Source organism: Dasypus novemcinctus, chromosome 26, assembly GCF_030445035.2.
Source record: "Dasypus novemcinctus isolate mDasNov1 chromosome 26, mDasNov1.1.hap2, whole genome shotgun sequence".
Taxonomy (NCBI): Eukaryota; Metazoa; Chordata; class Mammalia; order Cingulata; family Dasypodidae; genus Dasypus; species Dasypus novemcinctus.
The window spans coordinates 18865029-18885112 of record NC_080698.1 but is presented as its reverse complement, the minus strand read 5'-3'; the positions used below and the strand labels follow the sequence as shown (position 1 = coordinate 18885112).

At 37.7% G+C, this 20084-nt stretch overlaps 1 protein-coding gene across 22 annotated transcripts in view; it reads right to left on the bottom strand.

Moving 5' to 3' along the window:
• SLMAP (sarcolemma associated protein) overlaps positions 1–20084 on the bottom strand; it is a 189761-nt gene that overhangs the window by 39863 nt on the left and 129814 nt on the right. For all 22 annotated transcript variants that reach the window (XM_071212115.1, XM_058288249.2, XM_058288258.2 and 19 more), the window contains 3 exons: positions 19333–19392; positions 11956–12036; positions 11622–11681 (listed from right to left, as the gene is read on the bottom strand). In XM_071212115.1, the coding sequence (XP_071068216.1) occupies positions 11622–11681; positions 11956–12036; positions 19333–19392 (201 nt within the window). The remainder of the gene's footprint in view (positions 1–11621; positions 11682–11955; positions 12037–19332; positions 19393–20084) is intronic.

Here is a 20084-nt window from a genome sequence, read left to right as displayed (position 1 = left end):
CTAGGGTTTAGCACACCAAAGGAAGGCTGGACTCAGTCCAGAAGAGAGAATGGCACAGGAAAAAAAATCTCAATGGAAAGACTGTGAGTGGAAGCTGCAAATGCAGAGGCTGGCGCCCTTAGCTCACTCTAAAAGCAGTCAATATTGAATTCTAAGGCCTTGGGCCATTGACTACAGACAAAGGGGGCTGTAGGGATCCACCATCCCAGGAAGCGAGAGAGAAAAGGATGCAGATTAGGGCTGATTCAGCTTTTCTCCTACGAAACTGGTCTGCAGTGTCCCACAAGCCCTTCCAGGCTGGGTGGGGCCACACCATTGTCTGCCCTGGAAGTCAGCATGGGACCAAAGAGATCCAACCCTTTCAATCTCCCTCTCCACTGACCAAGAATAGTTGTTGAGTACACAGAAAGGAGTGGACTCCAGCAAAGGTTGCAGAACAGCCTCTGAGAAAGTTTGAACCTGTCACATTGATCCAGTCCCTGTTGCAGCAAACACACTCAAATCAGGCTTTAAACTGAGAGCCTTGCCAAAGAGCACCATCTGCTGGCTAACCAAGGAAATGCATGTGAGGAAATGAAAAGTTAAAAAGGGAGGTTTTTACCAGCCTTTACAGCCTCCGTCCCCAAGGCCCCTGGAAGCAGGTCTGAAACCCATTACTAAGTTCAGGGCCCAGATTTGGACAACTAACAGGGACAATCCTAAAGACCTAGAATAGTTTGAACCAAGAATCAAAGAATGGCAATAAAATACCCTCCCACCACTAACTCCCTACGAAAGAGAGAGAAATTGAGCATCAGGGTAAACTCACCATCATAATCAGATGACTAGACATCAGCAAAAAATTATAAGTCATACTAAGAAAATGGACGAAACAGCCCAAGCAAAGGAATATGCCAAAGTGCAGAGAGACAAAGGATTTGAGATAACTAATCAATGCAATTCATACAAATTTCCAAAATCAAATTAATGAGCTGAAAGACAATATGGCTAAAGAGATAAAGGACATCAAGAAGACATTGAGCAGCACAAAGAAGAATTTAAAAACCTGAACAGAATAGTGACAGCTCATGGGAATGAAACACTTGCTAGGTGAGATAAAAAACACATTAGTGACATACAACAACAGATTTGAAAATAGAAGCACAGTTGAAATTGAAAAGAGAAAAGAATGCAAAAAATTAAGCAGGGGCTCACAGAGTTAAATAATAACATGAAGTGCAACAACATATGTGTTATGGGAATTCCAGAAGGAGAAAAGAAGGGAAAAGAGGCAGAAAGAGAATTTGAGGAAATAATGGTTGAAAATTTCCCAACTCTCATGAATGAAAAGCATTTACATGTCCAAGAAGCACAGCATATCCCAATCAAAATAAATGCAAATAGACCTACCCCAAGACATACACAACTCAGAATGTCAAACACCAAAGATAAAGAGAAAATTCCGAGAGCAGTAAGGGAGAAACAAACCATCATATACAAGAGATGCCCAGTAAAACTTAGAGCAGATTTCTTATTAGAAACCATGGAAGCGAGTGGTATGATATAATTAGGATAAAGAAAGAGAAAAATTGCCAGCCAAGAATTATTTATCTGGCAAAATCATCCTTTAAGATGAAGGGAGTTTAAAATAACCAAAAATAAACAGAAACAGAGTATATAAAGAAACTATCTTTGTGTCAGTATTAGAGAGAGCCTTATAGACAAAAGAAAAGACAGGAAAGACAGGCTTGGAGGAAAGTGTACAAGGCAAGACTAAGTAAAAAGACAGACAAAAATAAGATACAACATATGAAAACCAAAAGCAGAAAATGGTAGAAGTAAATACTGTATTTCCAGTAATATCACTGAATGTGAATGGATCAAATTCCCCAATCAATAGTCCCTTGTTAAATTTTTTTTAGCTTTCATTTTAGGAATATACAATAAAAATTGCTAAATGAATAAATAATTGTACAAGAAAAGCCAGAAAAAGCAGCATAGAGAGATGAGAATTTTGTCTGTTTTTTAAATTTGTATTATTATTCCTAAAATAATGAAAATGCTCTAATAATGATTAAAGTGATGAACGCCCAGTTACATGATTATACCAAAAAACCAGTGATTGTACACTTTGGATGAACTGTGTGCTTTATTAATATGTATAAATAAATTTGATTTGTTAAAAAAAAAAAGATATAGGCCTACAGAATGAATGAAAACACTTGAGCCATCCATGTGCTGCCTACAAGAGACTCACCTTAAACCCAGGGATACAAACTGGCTAAAAGTGAAAGGGTGGAAAAGATACTCCATGCAAACAGTAACCAAAAAAGAGCAGGGGTAGCTAAGCTAATATTATACAAAACAGACTTTAAATGCAAAAATGTTATAAGAGACACAGAAGACCATTACATATTAATAAAAGGGACAATCCACTAGGGAGAAGTAACAGTCATAAATGTCTATGTACCTAACAAGGGTATCCTAAAATACATGAGATAAAACCTGGCAAAACTAAGGCTAAAATATACAATAATAGTTGGAGACTATTACAATAATAGTTTGACACTACTCACATCATTAAATGGAAAAACTAGACAGAAGATCAACAAGTAAACAGAACTTGAACAATTTGATAAACAAGCTATACCTAACATATACAGAGAAGGTTGCATTCCCAAATCAGCAGGTTAGACATTCTTCTCAAGTGCTCGTGGATCTTTCTCCAGGATTGACGACATGTTACGTCATAAGGCAAGTCTCAATAAATATAAAAAGACTGAAATTATACAAAGCACCTTCTCAGATCATAATGGAATGAAACTAGAAATCACTAACAAACAAGGGGGAAATTTGCAAATGTGTGGAGGCTAAACAACACACTCATGAACAATCAGTGAATCAAAGAAGAAATTGTAAAGTGAAATGAGCAAATATATTGAGACAAATGAAAATGAGAACATAACTTATCAAAACTTATGGGATACAGCGAAGGCAGTGCTGAGAGGGAAATTTAGAGCAGGAAAATCCTATATTAAAAAAGAAGAGGCATGCTGACCCAGCCCTCATGCCGGCCTGGCGGGCCCCTGTTGTTGGCTGGTACAGGTGAGGATGGCAGAGTGCGGCCAAACTGGCAGACCTCAGTGGCTCAGGACTGAATGTTTTCAGGAGGATTAAAGAGGAAACACGCTGACCCTGAGGAAGGCATGGAGGTCACTCTGCCAGTGTAAGGGCAGCTCTTTCCTATGCTGTGCTGGTAGATGCTGCTGGACATGTCCCTGGAGAAGCTGCAGCTGTGTCACATGTTAGTGGAGCCTGACTTGTGCCACTGGGTCCTCACTGCCAACAATGTCAGGCAGATCCAGGAGCAGATGACCCAGAACCAGGCTTGGTGGTCACTCTGAGCGCTGGCATGCCACCCTGCCATGGCCTCATGTCCATAGACATCTTTTGCCAGGCAGCCCAGAAGCTAGAGGGAGAAGCCCATCCCAAGTGGTGGCTTCCCCAAGGATTTTGAGGGCATCCAGGCCTGGGAGGTAGTTTCTGAGCTTTCCACAAATGCATCCACACAGTCCCCCGAGAACCCTCTGGGCAGCATCTGGGAAATGGACAGCTCTCGGGAAAATAAGTAAACTTTCAGAGGCTGCTGGATCAACATACTGAAGACACTGGACAACAGAATGCCCAGCTCTGTGGAAGGTCTCTTTCTGGACATGAACTATTTCTACAATGACCTGGACTTGGTATTGGTGGGCATGGTAAGCAGCATGAAGCCAGTCACTGCCACACACTGGATGGCCCTGCCTTCAAGGTGTAGCTGGAGGATGGACCTCAGTCAGCTGGACCACATCCTGGAGATTCTGGTAAAGACGTGAGGTGGAGACCTGGGGGTGTGTAGAGGATGAGGACAAGAATGCTTGCCTCCAGATAGCCTATCAGATGTATTTGTAATCTACTTAAAAACCATAATCCACATTAAAAACTATTGTGCTCACTCGGCTCTGAGTGGTGTTCTCGACAGCCCTCAGCTGTGGCCAGCTTTGTTTGCTTGTCAAGTCACAAGGACATCCTGAAGCAGGTCGGCAGCGCCAGGCCTGAGTGTCTGCTCTGTCCATCCCCTCCCCTGGTGGGGCAGGAGTTGCCCACAGATGCGCCTTTGGAATTCTTCTGGAATCCTGCTTATTTCTGGATCAACTCAAAATTTTCAAGGAGCCTGGCCCCTTTCGTGAACAGGCTGTGTCACTGTCAAGGAAGGCAGGCCTTACTCTGGATCCGGCCTCTGCAGTTTAGATAGGTGTTTAAAAAATTACGTTTTATATTTTTTGGACAATATTTTATCTTGATATATTTTTTAAACTTTTTATACTTTCATCTTTTAGACTTTTTCAGTTATTTTCTTAAAAGTGTATTTTTTTTTCTATAAATATCCTCTGCTGCTACCGTAGAAATTTTTATAGCCTTAAAGATTGCAGTTGGTGTGTTTCATTTTTTTCAGGTTTAAAGGTTTTGTTTCCCTACAGGGAGCTCACTCCTCCACACACTGTGAACATACTGCCCTTTTTCCTTTTAACCTCTTGTGTAAACCCCCTCCCCAAGCTCTGTATCCTGTGGCAGCTGATGGAAGGGGCATGCCTGGCACAGCTCTGCCTATGGCTCTCACTCCCCTTAGGTCTTCCTTTGTAACTAATCTTTGTTAAACTGCAAATGTAAATTATGGAGGGTTTTATTTATGCCCATTCATATGTAAATGTCATCACATGGCCTTTTTGTCCTTGAAGGTAAGGTCAAATATTGTTTATCTGGGAACCACATATACTGGTTGATCTCAGAGCCCTTTGATGGTGCATTTTGATAGACCTTACTCAGGGGAGGGCTCCGCTCATGCAAGATTTTCTGGGCCTGCCTGAGCTTCCTCTGAAGCCTCCTCTCTGCTGTGCCAGTCTTGGACAATACTTGCTGAGCCTGGCCAGGGACACGTGCCAGGTGCTGTTGGGGAGGGGGTGTCACAGCACTGTTGGAGAGGAGAGCCCGTGTTTATGATCTTGGAGTGCTGGGACAAAATGTATAGACTGGGCTGAAGTCTAGAAATGAAGGAAGTTGGGTCCCTGATGCTCAGAAGGGAAGAAAGGGAGAGAGAGTGCGCAGCCCGAGTGACTGGACTGGGGACTGTGACTGGGGGGCACCTTTAAAGTCCTTTCTGCCCACCTGGATGTGAAACTCCACTCCCCACGCTACCCCCACATTTCCTGTTCCATGGGCTTTTCCTGCCTTCCCACCCCTTAGCCAAAAAAGGTTCGTTTTCTTTTGTGCTTCTAACCATTTTATTAAATTAATTAAATTTAATTAAAAAAATTAATAAAATTAAAATATCCAACAAACAAAAAATAGAAGAGCTAAAATCAAAGATCTAACTGAACTGGAGAAACTAGAAAAAGAACAGCAAACCATTCCCAAGCAAGCAGAAGGAAAGAAATGATAAAGATTAGAGCAGAAATAAATGAAATTGAGAACAAAAAAACAATAGAGAAAATCAACAAAACCAAAAGTTGGTTCTTAAAAAGATGAATAAAATTGACAAACCCTTAGCTGGACTAATAAGAAAAAAAGTGAGAAGATGCAAATAAATAAAATCAGAAAGAAGAAAGGGGAATTACCACTGGCCCCACAGAAATAAAAAAGGATCATAAGAGGATATTATGAGAAACTATACGCCAACAAATTAGACAATCTAGATGAAATGGACAAATTCCTTGAAATGCATAAACAACCTAAATTGCCTCTACGAGAAATACAAGAACTTAATAAATCATTACAATTAAAGAGACTGAATCAGTTATCAAAAACCTCCCAAAAAAGAGAAGTCCAGGATCAGATGGCTTCACAGGTGATTTCTACAAAGGATATTGAGAAGAATTAACACCAATCCTGTTTAAACTCTTCCAAAAAACTGAAATAGGGACTATTACCCAACACATTTTACAAAGCTAACATCACCCTAATACCAAAGCCAGATAATGACACTTTAAGAAAATTACAGACCAATCTCTCTAATGAACAGATGAAAAATTTCACATCAAAATACTTACAAATAGAATCTAACAGCATATCAAAAGAATTATATACCATGAACAAGTGGGGGTTATTTCTGGTATGCAAGGGTGGTTAAACATAAGAAAATCAATTAATGTAATCCACATTAAATTGAAGGAAAAAAAACAACCACATGATCATCTTGAATGAAAAGGTCCTCGACAAACTCCAGCATCCTTTCTTGATAAAAACATATTGAAAGACAGGAAGAGAAGAAAAATTCCTCAATGTGATAAAGGGCATATATGAAAAACCCACAGCCAACATCATACTCAATGTGGAATGGCTGAAAGCTTTCTCTCTAATATCGGGAATAAGACAATGATGCCCACTGTTACCATTGTTATTCAACATTGTACTAGATGTTCTAGCTAGAACAATTAGAGAAGGAAAAAAAAAAGGTATCCAAATTGTAAAAGAGGAAGGAAAACTCTCATTATTTGCAGATAACATGCTCCTACGTTCAGAAAATTCGGAAATGTCTATGACAAAGTTAACTGAACTTATAAATGAGTTCAGCAAAGTGGCAGGATATAAAATCAACATGCAAAAATCAGTAATGTTTCTCTACACGAGTACTGAACTGTCTGAGGAGGAAATCAGTGAAAAAATTCCATTTACAATAGCCACAAAAACATGCAAATACCTGGTTATCAATTTAACCAAAGAAGTATAGGATCTACATGCAGAAAACTTCAAAACAATGCTAAAATAAATAAAAGAAGACCTTAACAAATGGAATGACATTCCACATTCATGGAACTAGAAGACTGCAGCTGTTTGGTATTGTTTATGAATTCCAAAAAATTGATATTGGATTATGTTTGTAAACTAGTCTGTTCCTGTGAGTGTATTAGATTGTATTAAATTCAGAGGTTTCACTTTTACTTGAATAAATAATGATTAAGGCTTTGATGGGGCTACTTCAGAGGCATTGAGGAGGACTTAGTTGGAGTTTTAAGCCAGAGTCCCAAGAAGTAAACACCCAGGAGAAGAACACAGAGGAAAAGAGGTGGATCCATAGACACGGCAGAGGCCCTGGGACAAGAGAGAGCTTAACAGTCTACAGCTGACCTTGTGAAGAGACCAGAGCAGCTGAGCTGGGAGAGAGATAAGACTTATCTCAGCCTACAGCTGATACTGCAAGAAGCTGGGACCATGGAGTTTTAAGAGGAAGAGGAAGGTTGGACCCTTGCAGATGACAGAAGCCATCTTGCACCAAAACATGTGGCAACAGACTTTGGTGAGGAAGTTGCTTTGAGTTGGACTCTTTACGGCCTTGTAACAATAAGCTTCTACCCCAAATAAATACCCTTTATAAAAACCAATGCATTTCTGGTATTTTGCATCAGCACCCCTTTGACTGACTAATTCAAAAACTAAATATCATGATGATGTCAATCCACCCCAAACTGATATACAGCCTCAATGCAATCCCAATTAAAATAGTCTACTTTACAGAAAGAGAAAACGCAATTATCAAACTTATTTGGAAGGAAAAGTGACCCAAATAGCCAAAAGCATTCTAAAAGGGAAGAGCAATGTGGGAGGACTCACTGCCTGACCTGGAAACATACTACAAGCTACAGAAGTCAAAAAAAAAAGCACAGTAGTGGCATAAAGATAGACACACTGATTCATGGAATAGAATTGAGAGTCTAGAAATAAACCTTCACCCTATATGGCCAATTGGGCTTTTTTTGTTTTTGTTTTTTTTTTAAAGATTTATATATTTATTTCTCTCCCCTTCCTCCCCACCCCGCCCCAGTTGTCTGTTCTCTGTGTCTATTAGCTGCGTTGTCTTCTTTGTCCGCTTCTGTTGTTGTCAGCAGCACAGGAATCTGGGAATCTGTGTTTCTTTTTGTTGCGTCATCTTGTTGTGTCAGCTCTCCCTGTGGGCAGCACCATTTTTAGGCAGGTTGCACTTTCTTTAGCGCTGGGTGGGGCTCTCCTTACGGGGCGCACTCCTTGCGCATGGGGGATCCCCTACGCGGGGGACACCCCTGCGTGGCACAGCACTCCTTGCGCGCATCAGCACTGCACATGGGCCAGCTCCACACAGGTCAAGAAGGCCTGGGGTTTGAACCATGGACCTCCCATGTGGTAGATGGACATCCTAACCACTGGGCCAACTCTGCTTCCCAGCCAATTGGTTTTTGACAAACCTACAAAGTCCTTCTTAACAGGACAAAACAGTCACTTCAACAAATGGTGCTAGGAAAACTGGATATCCATAACCAAAAGAATGAAAGAGAACCCCTCTCTCAGTCTCTATATAAGACTCAACCCAAAATGGATCAATGGCTTAAATATAAAAGCCAGGACCATAACACTAGTAGAAGAAAATGTAGGGAAACATCTTCAATATCTTGTGGTAGATGGTGGTTTCTTGGATCTTACACCAAAGCATGCGCAACAAAAGAAAAAATAGATAAATTAGACCTCCTTAAAATTAAACACTTTTGCACCTCACAGGACTTTGACAAAAGGGTGAAGAGACTGCCAATTCAATGGGAGAAAATATTTGGAAATCACATGTCCGATAAAGATTTAATATCCATGATATATAAAGAGATATTACAACTCAACAACAAAAACACAAACGACTTGATTTAAAAAATGGGCAAAAGACCTGAGTAGACATTTGTCCAAAGAAGAAATATAAACAGCAAAAAAAAAAAAAAAAAAAAACCCAAACACATGAAAAAATGTTCAATATCACCAATTATTAGGGAATCAAATTGAAATTACAATGAGATATCATTTCACACTTACGAAAATGGCCACTGTTAAAAAGACAGAGAACTGTAAGTACTATAGAGGATGAGGAGAGATAGGAACTCTTATTCACTATCAGTGGGAATGCAGAATGGTACAGCCACTCTGGACGACTGTTTGGCAGTTCCTAAATAAGCTGAATACAGATTTGTTATGTGACCCTTGAATACCACTATTAGGTATATACCAAAATAACTGAAAGCAGTGACATGAACAGACATCCGCACACCTATGTTTCTGGTAGCATTATTCATGACTATCAAAAACTGGAAACAACCCAGGTGTCCATCGATCAATGAATGGATAAACAAACTGTGGTTTATTTACACGATGGAATATTTTGCAGCTGTAAGAAGCAATGAAGTCATAAAGCATATGACAATATGCATAAACCTAGAGGACATTATGTTGCATGAAGCAAGCCAGACACAAAAGGTCAAATACTGTATAACTGCATTACTATGAACCAAATATATTGTGTAACATATTATATGATTTCATTTATATAAAAGGTAAATATAAATCAATTTATAAAGATGAAAATTGGTTTGCAGTTATGTAGGGCTAGGGAAAGCATGCTAAGGGGTGTGGAGTTTTTCTTTTTGGAGTAATGAAATAATTCTAAAATTTTTTGTGATGAATGTGCATTATGATTATACTAAAAGCTATTGATTATACACTTTAGATAGCTCGTATGGTATGTGAATATATCTCAATAAAACTGAGATAAATAATTGTATAAGAACAGCCAAAAATAAAAGCTAAATCCACCAGGAGAACAGAGAGAAATTGAGAGGTGAAGAATTTTGTTTTTTATTATTATTGAAATAATGAAAATGCTCTACTAATGATTAAAGTGATGAATGCACAAGTCTGTGATTAAACCAAATACCATTGATTGTACACTTTGGATGAACCATATGCTTTATTAATATGTATCAATAAAATTGATTTGTTAAAAAATTTTAAACAAAGAAGAAATAGAAATGGCAAAAAAAATACATGAAAAAATGTTCAACATAATCCCTAGTGATCAGGGAAATGCAAAATCAAGCTACAATGAGATATCATTTCACACCTATTAGAATGGAAAACTACAAGTATTGGAGAGGATGTGGAGAGATAAGAACGCTTATTCACTGTTGGCAGGAATATAGAATGGTACAGACAATGTGAGGACTCTGGCAGTTCCTAAAGAAGTTGAATATAGATTTGCCACATGGCCCAGCAATACCACTACTAGGTATATACCCAGAAGAACTGAGAGCAAGGAAGCAGATATCTGCACACTGATGTTCAGAGCAGCATTATTCACCATTGTCAAAAGATGCAAACAACCCAGGTGTTCATCAACTGATGAATGGAAAAAATGTGGTATATACATATGATGGAACACTATTCAAGGTGTAAGATGAAATGAATGGGGTGCATATGACAACATGGATGAACCTTAAGAACATTAGGTTGAGTGAAATAAGCTAGACATATAAGGACAAATACTGTATGATCTCACTAATATAAACTAAATATGATGAGTAAATTCATGGATTTAAACTATAGAGTATAGGTTACTAGGAGATAGAATGTGGGTTAAGAAGGAGGAGCTGATACTGAAGGTATGTAGAAATGTTTAATAAGGGGGATTATAAATGTGGGGAAATGGTTAGAGTTTATGGTAATACATTATAGTAAGTAAAGCCAATACTCTGCTTTTTAAATGTGATTGTGGCTGAAAGGGGTAGTCTAGGGAGGCTAATGTCAATTGAAAGAAAGCTAGAGGATAATCTGGGCTATATAACATAGTGATTTCAGTGGTGGAAGATGACTGTGGTTAACAGTACAAATATAAGAATGTTCCTCTATTATAAGGTGTTAAGACTACGGAGATACATGGGGAAAATATAACTAACGAAATGTATAGACTATAGTTAACAGTAATATTCTAATATATTTACAGCAATGGCAAAGAAGGTACTATCTCAATGCTAAGGGTCAATAATGGGGGAGTATATGTGGGTATGGGATTTTTCCTTTTGGAGTAATGAAAACATTCTGAAATGGACTGAGCTGATGACAGCACAACTCTGTGATGACTCTGAGAGCCACAGAGTGTACATTTTGGATGGACAGTACAAGACAGAGGACTGTATAACACAATGAAGCCCGTGGTGAATGATGGACTGTGGTTAACAATATGAATATGAGAGCATTCTTCTCGTGAACTATAACAAATATACCATACTAATACATGGTGTTAATAGGATGTTTGTGGGAAAAACACACCACATATAAGCTATAGATGATAGATAGCTGTAATATGACAGTGTTCTTTCATCATTTGTAACAAATGCATCACAACAATGTAAGGTGGTGGTGGTGGGGCGATGTATAGGGAATCAGGTATGATATGCCTGATTATTTTGTTAACTCACAACTTCTCAAAATACAAAAAAAAAAGTGGTAAGAAACTCCTATCAGAGACCCTAGGGTAAACAACAAAGAAATATAGTTACATTTCATATTCTAGCACTTATTGCCTTGACCCTAGTAACTGTGACTGATCCAAAGTATTCTACAGTTTAAATAATTTTAATTATTTGAGGTATTGGGCACTAACACCAACACTTTGTACATTTTAGTTCTTGCTACTTCACAGAATATATATTAATTTCTTAACTAAAATTTAATACATCAGATAAAACATGGAGTTCATTTTTTGGCATAGAGTGAATCTGATATCCTGGTTTAAAACGTCATAAAATATGTTAAAATACCTTTTAATAGGGACACTTTAGCAATGGGTTCATTTAGATCTTGCTCATCCATTTGGGCGTCTATAAGAAAAATAACCAATAATTAACAGTACTCAGATCTATTACCAAGCTATCATTATCAAAATAATTAACTGAATTTATACAGCTATCATATTTGGATAACTGAAAGTAGTTTTAACAAGTACCCCAAGATTCAAGGGAATGATTTGATAAATGGAATCCCAGCCCTTTCACCAAATACAAACTCTGAAACCCCACCCACCCACATTAACCTAAACTGCTCTACAAGTAACAATAACATCTGCAGATTTGTAAACATCAGGTTAAAACTTACCTGTAGTGTCGTCACTGCTTTTTTCCTTGCTTGGACTCAGAGTATCTGACAAATCAGATTCCTTTGCTCTTGCCTGGTTTTCTACCAAAAAATAAAAATAAAAGTAAAATCTCAGTACAATTAAACATCTTATATCAGTAAAGCTCTGCTCCAGTCTTTGAATACTCTAAATCTGCCAGTATACAAAATAAAAATGAACTGAAGTCACTGAATCTCTTAATTCTTCACCACACTAAGTCCAAACTGGAATGCTGGTTATTAAATTTAGCTCATATAAAATACTAATGTGGCTCATGCCTCATGCGCAGAGAGCTGGAACTTTGGTTCAAGGCTGTTCACTTGCCAACCGGAAACAAAAATGAAGCAAGCTTTGCTAAAATAAAATGCAACAAATATAGCAAAATTCCCAGGACAATGTGGACACTGTATGAAGATTATGGAAGGAAATGACTCTAATAAATAAAAACAATAGCTAAAAGGTTGCCTTAGCAATATTTATACTCACATAATAAAACTCTAGAGTTCGCAATTACTTGCTATAAAAGTGTCATTTAAAACAAGTTTTTTATTTCTTAACTACACTGGGAAAAAACTTAAAATTTATATGCCCTCAAAATTCCTAACTGAAGGCTCAAGGATCCTCATCTGTAATGACACACTGTGTATACTATGGTATGCATTAGAATATCATTTGCAGAAATAGGTTGTTTCTCTGATAATATTCCTATAGCTTCTCCTCACTCTCTATAAGGCCTTAGTCAAGCTTTACACCCCAGAATTTAGTCATAACCTGGTCCCCGTGTTAATTTCCCACATGAACTCTGCTTCAGTCAGGCCAGCTTTGTTACAGGTCTGAGGCATGCCAACTCATCACAGCTTGCAATTCTTTTATTTATCTATTTATTTTTTAAATTCATTTTTAAAAATATTACATTCAAAAACTATGAGGTGCCCATGTAACTCCCCACCCCCCTCACCCCACTACTCCCCCCATAGCAACATTCTCCTCCATCATCATGACACATTCATTGCATTTGGTGAATACATCTCTGAGCATCACTGCACCTCATGGTCAATGGTCCACATCATAGTCCATACTCTCCCATGTTCCATCCAGCGGTCCATGGGAGGACCTACAATGTCTGGTAATTGTCCCTGCAGCACACAGCTTGCAATTCTTTGCTTGAGTTGATATTTCCCTAATCTCAAAGACCAACTTCTCTACTCAGCCTATGTGTATCATGTGGCTAAGGAAGTCCTCACTTCTACAGCATGTTGTTCTTTTAATTGCATCCTTTCTATGTCATATATTTTTACAATTAATCGAGATTTTTGAATCATTCTGTGTATACAAATATATCATAAATATATATACACACACACACATATATATATATCTTACTTCTTAGTGAGATTATAAACCCATTAAGGTCATAAATTATTTTATCTTATACACACATACACATATACACATAAATCTTATGCACATATCTATATGACTTTAGATACTTGTATGTCTTATTTCCTTAGTAAAAATCTAAACTCATTAAGGGTATTAATTATGTCATGTACTCGACTGTACTGTTTGTGGCAATATGTATCAAAATTCAAGACACATAAATCCACTTCTGGTATTTTTCCTAAGGAAATAATAGAATACATCCAGTGTATTTAAGGATGCTCATTATAGTATTGTTCATTATGGAGAAAAATCTGATTATATATACCTGTATATATTGGAATGGAAAATTGTTCATGATATACTTACAATGAAAAGTATAAGTAAAAATACATTTTTATTAAATAAACTAAAGTCTGCTAAAGAACAGTATGTATAACGATGCCATTTAGATAGAAAGCAGTTGTACATCTAGCTATGGATTTTTTATTGTGTATATTTATTCAAGGTCTGGAAGGATCTACAACAGAGAGATCAATGGTTATTTCTAGAAGTGAAGACATAGGGGACATTTACTTTTTAACTTCATATAATCATACAGTATTTGAAAAATTCATAGCTTTTTGAATATAGATTTATCATAAGCAACTAAAGCAGTAGAAGTAACTTCTACTTTATAAGTTAAAAATGCATCTGAAGCTATTACTGTTAAAATACTTTAATAATATTAAAATACAACTTGTTAGGGTTATTCTCATATAAGAACATCCCTAGAACTTGTGATTTAACTTGTGAAATGGTTGATGAATTTGCATGAAACTTTTTGCTCCTTTTCTCACTGCCAGTTGTAGCTATAAGCCAACTGCTGAGACACAGGAAGCTCATAAGAAGTGAAGTCACCCACCATGGGGCCCACGGGGATCCAACCCATGATCTTTGCTGAACTTAGTGTCTATAATCAGACATTTCTGAATGTTCTAATTTTGATCATAAAGTTACAGTCTCAAATTTAGCAGGCTAATAACTAGTCTATACATGGATAGAAAAGAAACCACTCTGGGGGAAGAGTAGAGAACAGGAAAATTACTCTCTTAATTTTTTAAAAACATTTATTTTATATACTTATTCCCCCCATCACCCGTTGTTTGTGCTTGCTGTCTGCTTTCTGTGTCCATTTGTTGTATGGTCTCTGTGTCCACTTGTCTTCTCTTTAGGAGGCACTGGGAACTGAACTTGGGACCTTCCATGGGGGAGAGAGGCACTCAATAGCTTGAGCCACCTCAGCTCCTTGGTTTGTTGTGTCTCTCATTGTCTTTCCTCTTTGTGTCTCTTTGTTGCATCATCTCACTGCACCAGCTTGCTGTCTTGCTCATCTTCTCCAGGAGGCACCAGGAACTGAACCCGGGGCTTCCCATGTGGTAGGTGGGAGCCAGTCACTTGAGCCATATCTGCTTCCCTACTTATTTTAATATTCTTGACAATTTTATTATCAAAGACATTGAAATAAAGCAAGAGAAACAAGGGAAGTATATTTTCAAAAGTATTCTTAGGGAGTAGATGTGGCTCAAGTTATTGAGTGCCTGCCTCCCACACTGGAGGTCCTAGGTTCAGTTCCCAGCACCTCCTGAAAAAACAAACAAACAATAAAGAAAAAAAAAAACAACAAGCAAAACAAACAATAAAATCAACTCAGGGAAGCCAATGTCGTTCAGCGGTTGAGTGCCAGCTTCTCACATACCAGCTCCCAGGTTCAGTACCCAGCCCCAGCTACCTCAAAACAAAACAAAAAAAAAGGTTTTCTTCTGACTTAGAAGGAACCTTTATTCTATATGTGGAGTATTAGGCTGGAAAATAAAATTGTCTTAAAGGGGGGACCAGATCTTCCATTAATTCACTAGAATGTAAAATCCATGAGGGAAGGCTGTTTATTTTATTACCTGCTAAATTCTCAGTATATAGAACAGTGCCTATATGCATTACATACTCAAAGAAAAGGACACAGAGAGAGAGAAACAGAGAGAACAAATAAGTGGCAGAGTACCTATATTTTCCCCCAAAACATTGGTATCACTCAGCTGTGAAGCAGCACGTGAATTCTAATATTAAAAAGTCACTACTGGGGAAACGGACTTTGGCCCAGTGGTTAGGGCGTCCGTCTACCACATGGGAGGTCCGCGGTTCAAGCCCCGGGCCTCCTTGACCCGTGTGGAGCTGGCCCATGTGCAGTGCTGATGCGCGCAAGGAGTGCCGTGCCACACAGGGGTGTCCCCCGCGTAGGGGAGCCCCACGCGCAAGGAGTGCACCCATAAGGAGAGCCGCCCAGCGTGAAGGAGGGAGCAGCCTGCCGAGGAATGGCGCCGCCCACACTTCCCGTGCCGCTGACGACAACAGAAGTGGACAAAGAAACAAGACGCAGCAAAAAGACACAGAAAACAGACAACCGGGGGAGGGGAGGGGAATTAAATAAATAAAAAAATAAATCTTAAAAAAAAAAAAAAGTCACTACTAGTTGATTTTCTTTGCAGTACTTAATCATTAATATACACGTCAACAGTATAGAAAAAGAAATGGAAGAATAGATACCAACGCAAATTCCAAAACTGTTCTCAAACTGGAAGGATTACAACAAGGTGAATGAATCTTAGAGTGGAAAGAAGTATGAGTAGGTAAAACAAATACACTGGCCAGATCCCATTTCCTATACCACTGGAACCATTATTTGGAAAGAAAGCAGAGATAAGGATAAAGAAGGTGATAAATAATATTTGTTGGGCACCAGAAGAGTGCTTCCTGCTTTAAAATAAGCAGTATTTCATTAATTTCCCAGAACCACCCTGTAAGTTAAAATATTAAATACATCTCAATAAAACTGCTTAATAAGTAAATAAATAAAATGTGCAATAATAGCCAGAGATAGCAGCTATGTATGGCAGGTAAAGCATAGAGAGATTGAGAAGTGAAGAATTTTGTTTGTCTGTTTTTGTTTTGTTTTTTTAAGGATTTGTTTTATTTATTTCTCTCCTCTTTCCCCCAGTTGTCTGCTCTGTGTCCATTTGCTGTGTGTTCTTCTGCATCCGTGGAACTGGGAAACCACGTCTCTTTTTTGTTGCATCAGTTCTCTGTGTGTGCGGCGCCACTCCTAAGCAGGCTGTGCTTTTTTCACACGGGGTGGCTCTCCTTGTGGGGTGCACTCCTTGCACATGGGACATGGGGCTCCCCTACACGGAGGAACTCCTGCGTGGCATGGCACTCTTTGTGCATGGCAGCACTGTGCATGGCAAGCTTACCATATGGGTCAGGAGGCCCTGGGGATCGAGCCCTGCACCCTCCATATGGTAGGCAGATGCTCTATCAGTTGAGCCACGTCCACTTCCCTGTCTGTTTTTTATTACCATTACTGTCATTGAAATAATGAAAATTCTCTAGGAAAAAAATATTGTTAATCCCATTTTACAAATGAGGAAACCAGTTTAAAGAGCTAGAGAGAGTTGTTTGAGGGCATATAGCACTTTAGTGGTAGAACCTGGATTTGAATTCAGCTGTCTTATCTACTTGTATTCTTTCTATTTCCACTCCCAAAACTATTGTATACATTTAACAACTACAAATTGAATTAGGGCTTAAACAGATAGCAAATGATTTTGAATTAGGTGAAACCACTGGAGGAAAATGTTAAGACTAGCAATCACTGGCAACTGGCAATTTCTAGCACTTGGTATTTTCAAAGAAAAAAAAGAAATTTCACTGAAAAGCCAATGAAAGCATTTTAAAAACTGACAGTTCATCGAAGTTCAAAAGAAAATATTTTATTTATAGCCAGATTTAAGGCATTAAAAAGCCAAGTTAGGGAAGTGGATGTGCCTCAACTAATATAGCATCCGCCTGCCATACAGGAGGTACAGAGTTCGAACCCAGAGCCTCCTGGCCCATGTGGTGAGCTGGCCCACGCACAGTGCTGCCGTGCACAAGGAGTGCAGTGCCACGCAGAGGTGTCCCCCACATAGGGGAGCCCCATGCACAAGGAGTGTGCCCCACAAGGAGAGCCGCCCTGTGCAAAAAAAGCACAGCCTGCTCAGGAATGGCACCACACACACAGAGAGCTGACACAGCAAGATGACACAACAAAAAGAGGCACAGATTTCCAGTCCCACCGAGAATGCAAGCAGACACAGAAGAACACACAGTGAATGGACACGAGAGAGCAGACAACAGGGAGGAAGGTGAGAGAAATAAATAAAAAAATAAATTAATTAAAAAAGCTAAGTTATTTTAGCCATCTAGTTTATTACAAGGATTAGTGTTTGCATGATTACTGTGAGAAGTGCTGGTAAAATAAAAGTTCCATAATGCATAAAACTTTTGAGTATATAAACATATCATTTAAAAAAATTCTCTCAAATAAAATTTCTTTTAAGTAAAAAGGGAATTATGCCTACTGTTTTGAACTTCTATATTCCACTAAATGATACATTTTGAAGATTTTCTAAATCATAAATTTATATCTGTGTAATCATTCTTAAAGATTTCATTCTATATTCACTTGCAGGGACTGACTTGCCATAATTTATTTAATAAACGCCCTTATTATTAGACACTTACATTTTCCTCTTTTTACTTTTAAAACAGCACTGAGATAAACACCCTTGTACATTTGTCTACTTTGTTCCTCCAGATAAAAACTTATAAGTGGATTTGCTGGGTCAAAAAGTAGGCTCTTTAAAGCTTTCAAAACCTCTTTTATTGCTAGGTTTAGAAAGGAAATCAGTAGGGCTGCACAAATCTTTTTCAATATTGACTTCACATAACTTCAAGAAAATAAATTCTAATCCAAAACACATTAAACACAAGCACTAAGGTGGAAAGATACTTTTCTTTAATTAGAGAAGCCCTGATTTCTTTGATGGGGTGGGGAGGAGCACAATAGGCTCTACTTCCACTTCAAAGTGTTGGTTATTCAACCGGGTAATGTGAATAGGTATTTAGGTGGTGAAGTAAGAGCTATTTTAAAGTCTGTTCTCATCCCACTTTAATAAGATGAAATAAATTGCCATATATACTAAAAATAGTTCACCATTCTGAAACTCAATGCCTGTTTGCCAGAACAATATTAGTGATGCATATTCTATGCATTCTTTCCCCAAATATGGCATCTGCAGTGCACAGAAATCAGAATGGAAGCCACCAGGTATTTGAAACACCATCTTTTAAGTATTTTAAAAAGCCAAGTAGATCCAGTTACTTTCATAAAACATAATGTGCTAAAATTGAAAATTCCAAAACTTTTATCATTCAGTGTTTTCACTGGTCAAAATGACTATATGGGAATTTTCTGATGAAAGCCCCACAATGATAATGAACACTTTCCATCAAATTTAGTTGCCCAGCTTCCTTATGCATAAAAGTGATTAGACAATATGATAGTTTAAAATTCATTTTTCTTCTCTACGTTTGACAATGCTAAGAGAAAAGAATTAACAGAATAAACTACATTGGGCAACTACAGGACAATTCATTATAAAATATAAGAAGTTCCTATAAAATAATTTTTGTTTAAATGAAAAAGATACAAAAATTAAAAAGTATTAAACAGAATAAGGTATCATAAGTATTTTTCACCTGTTAAGTTGTATCATAAAAGATTTACATTGTGCTTGAATAAAATTTCGAGATCAAAGTGAAAATAATGCTCGCAGTAAGACAGATTCCACAAATCTAATACCTAAAAAATCCTATACCAAGCATTTAAGTTTCAAAAACACATACATATACACCCATTTTAAAAGAAACTTTCCGATTAAGATATCCTTTTTAAAAAAGAGGTCCAACTACTTTGCATATTATCTGATACTGTCACTGTATTACCATTTTGTAAGCTATAAAAAATAAACTGATGGTTAAAATATATAATTTGAAAATGTACACCAACCTTCATTACCCGAAAGAGATGTAAAAACCCACAGAAAAATCAGAGAACTAACCTTTTGAAAGCTTTGTTTCTTCTACTACTTTGGTGAGATGCCCCTCAACGATCAGCTTCTCTGCCAAAGAAAATAAACGTTACTCTGCAAGTCCAAACAGAGCAGCATTTCCCTGAGCAGGGCAGTGTAACACATTCCATGACCAAATTTAAAGCTGATAACATTACTCCTATTACCAGGCCTGAACAAAAACTTGAACCTGGAAGGGCAACTAAAAGAACCTGAACTATGGTAGAACAATCAGGTTAATGCAAAGAACTGGGTGGAGGGAGACAATTTAGAAATATGCTTTTTACATTTTATTAGTTTTACCTTACTAAAAAACAAGAGTTTTTTTAAGGACTCAACAAACAAATCAACCCTCTTAAATCAAGGATATTAAATTGAAGTAAAAGAATTTTGAGGAGGTATTTTAAATAAATAAGCTATAAAAATTATGTGATTCTGATAGTTTACTTTTCCCTAATGATACAATTCGGCAGAGTACCTACATAACATACTGTAGTAAACTGCATTTAAAATGTTTAAAACACTTGAAAGAAAATGTTTTAAAATAATTTTCTTTAGTTTCTCTGCAAAATACAATGCAGCTTATGCAAAATACAATGCAGCTCATTTAAATTCAGATTTTCATATTCTGTATTTCTTTGAAGGGGATAAAATATCTATTTTGTACACTCCCTAATTTAATCCTATGCATGAGTTGGTCTTCAGTTTGCACTTTGGATTATGTGGAATAATTTCTTTCTTCT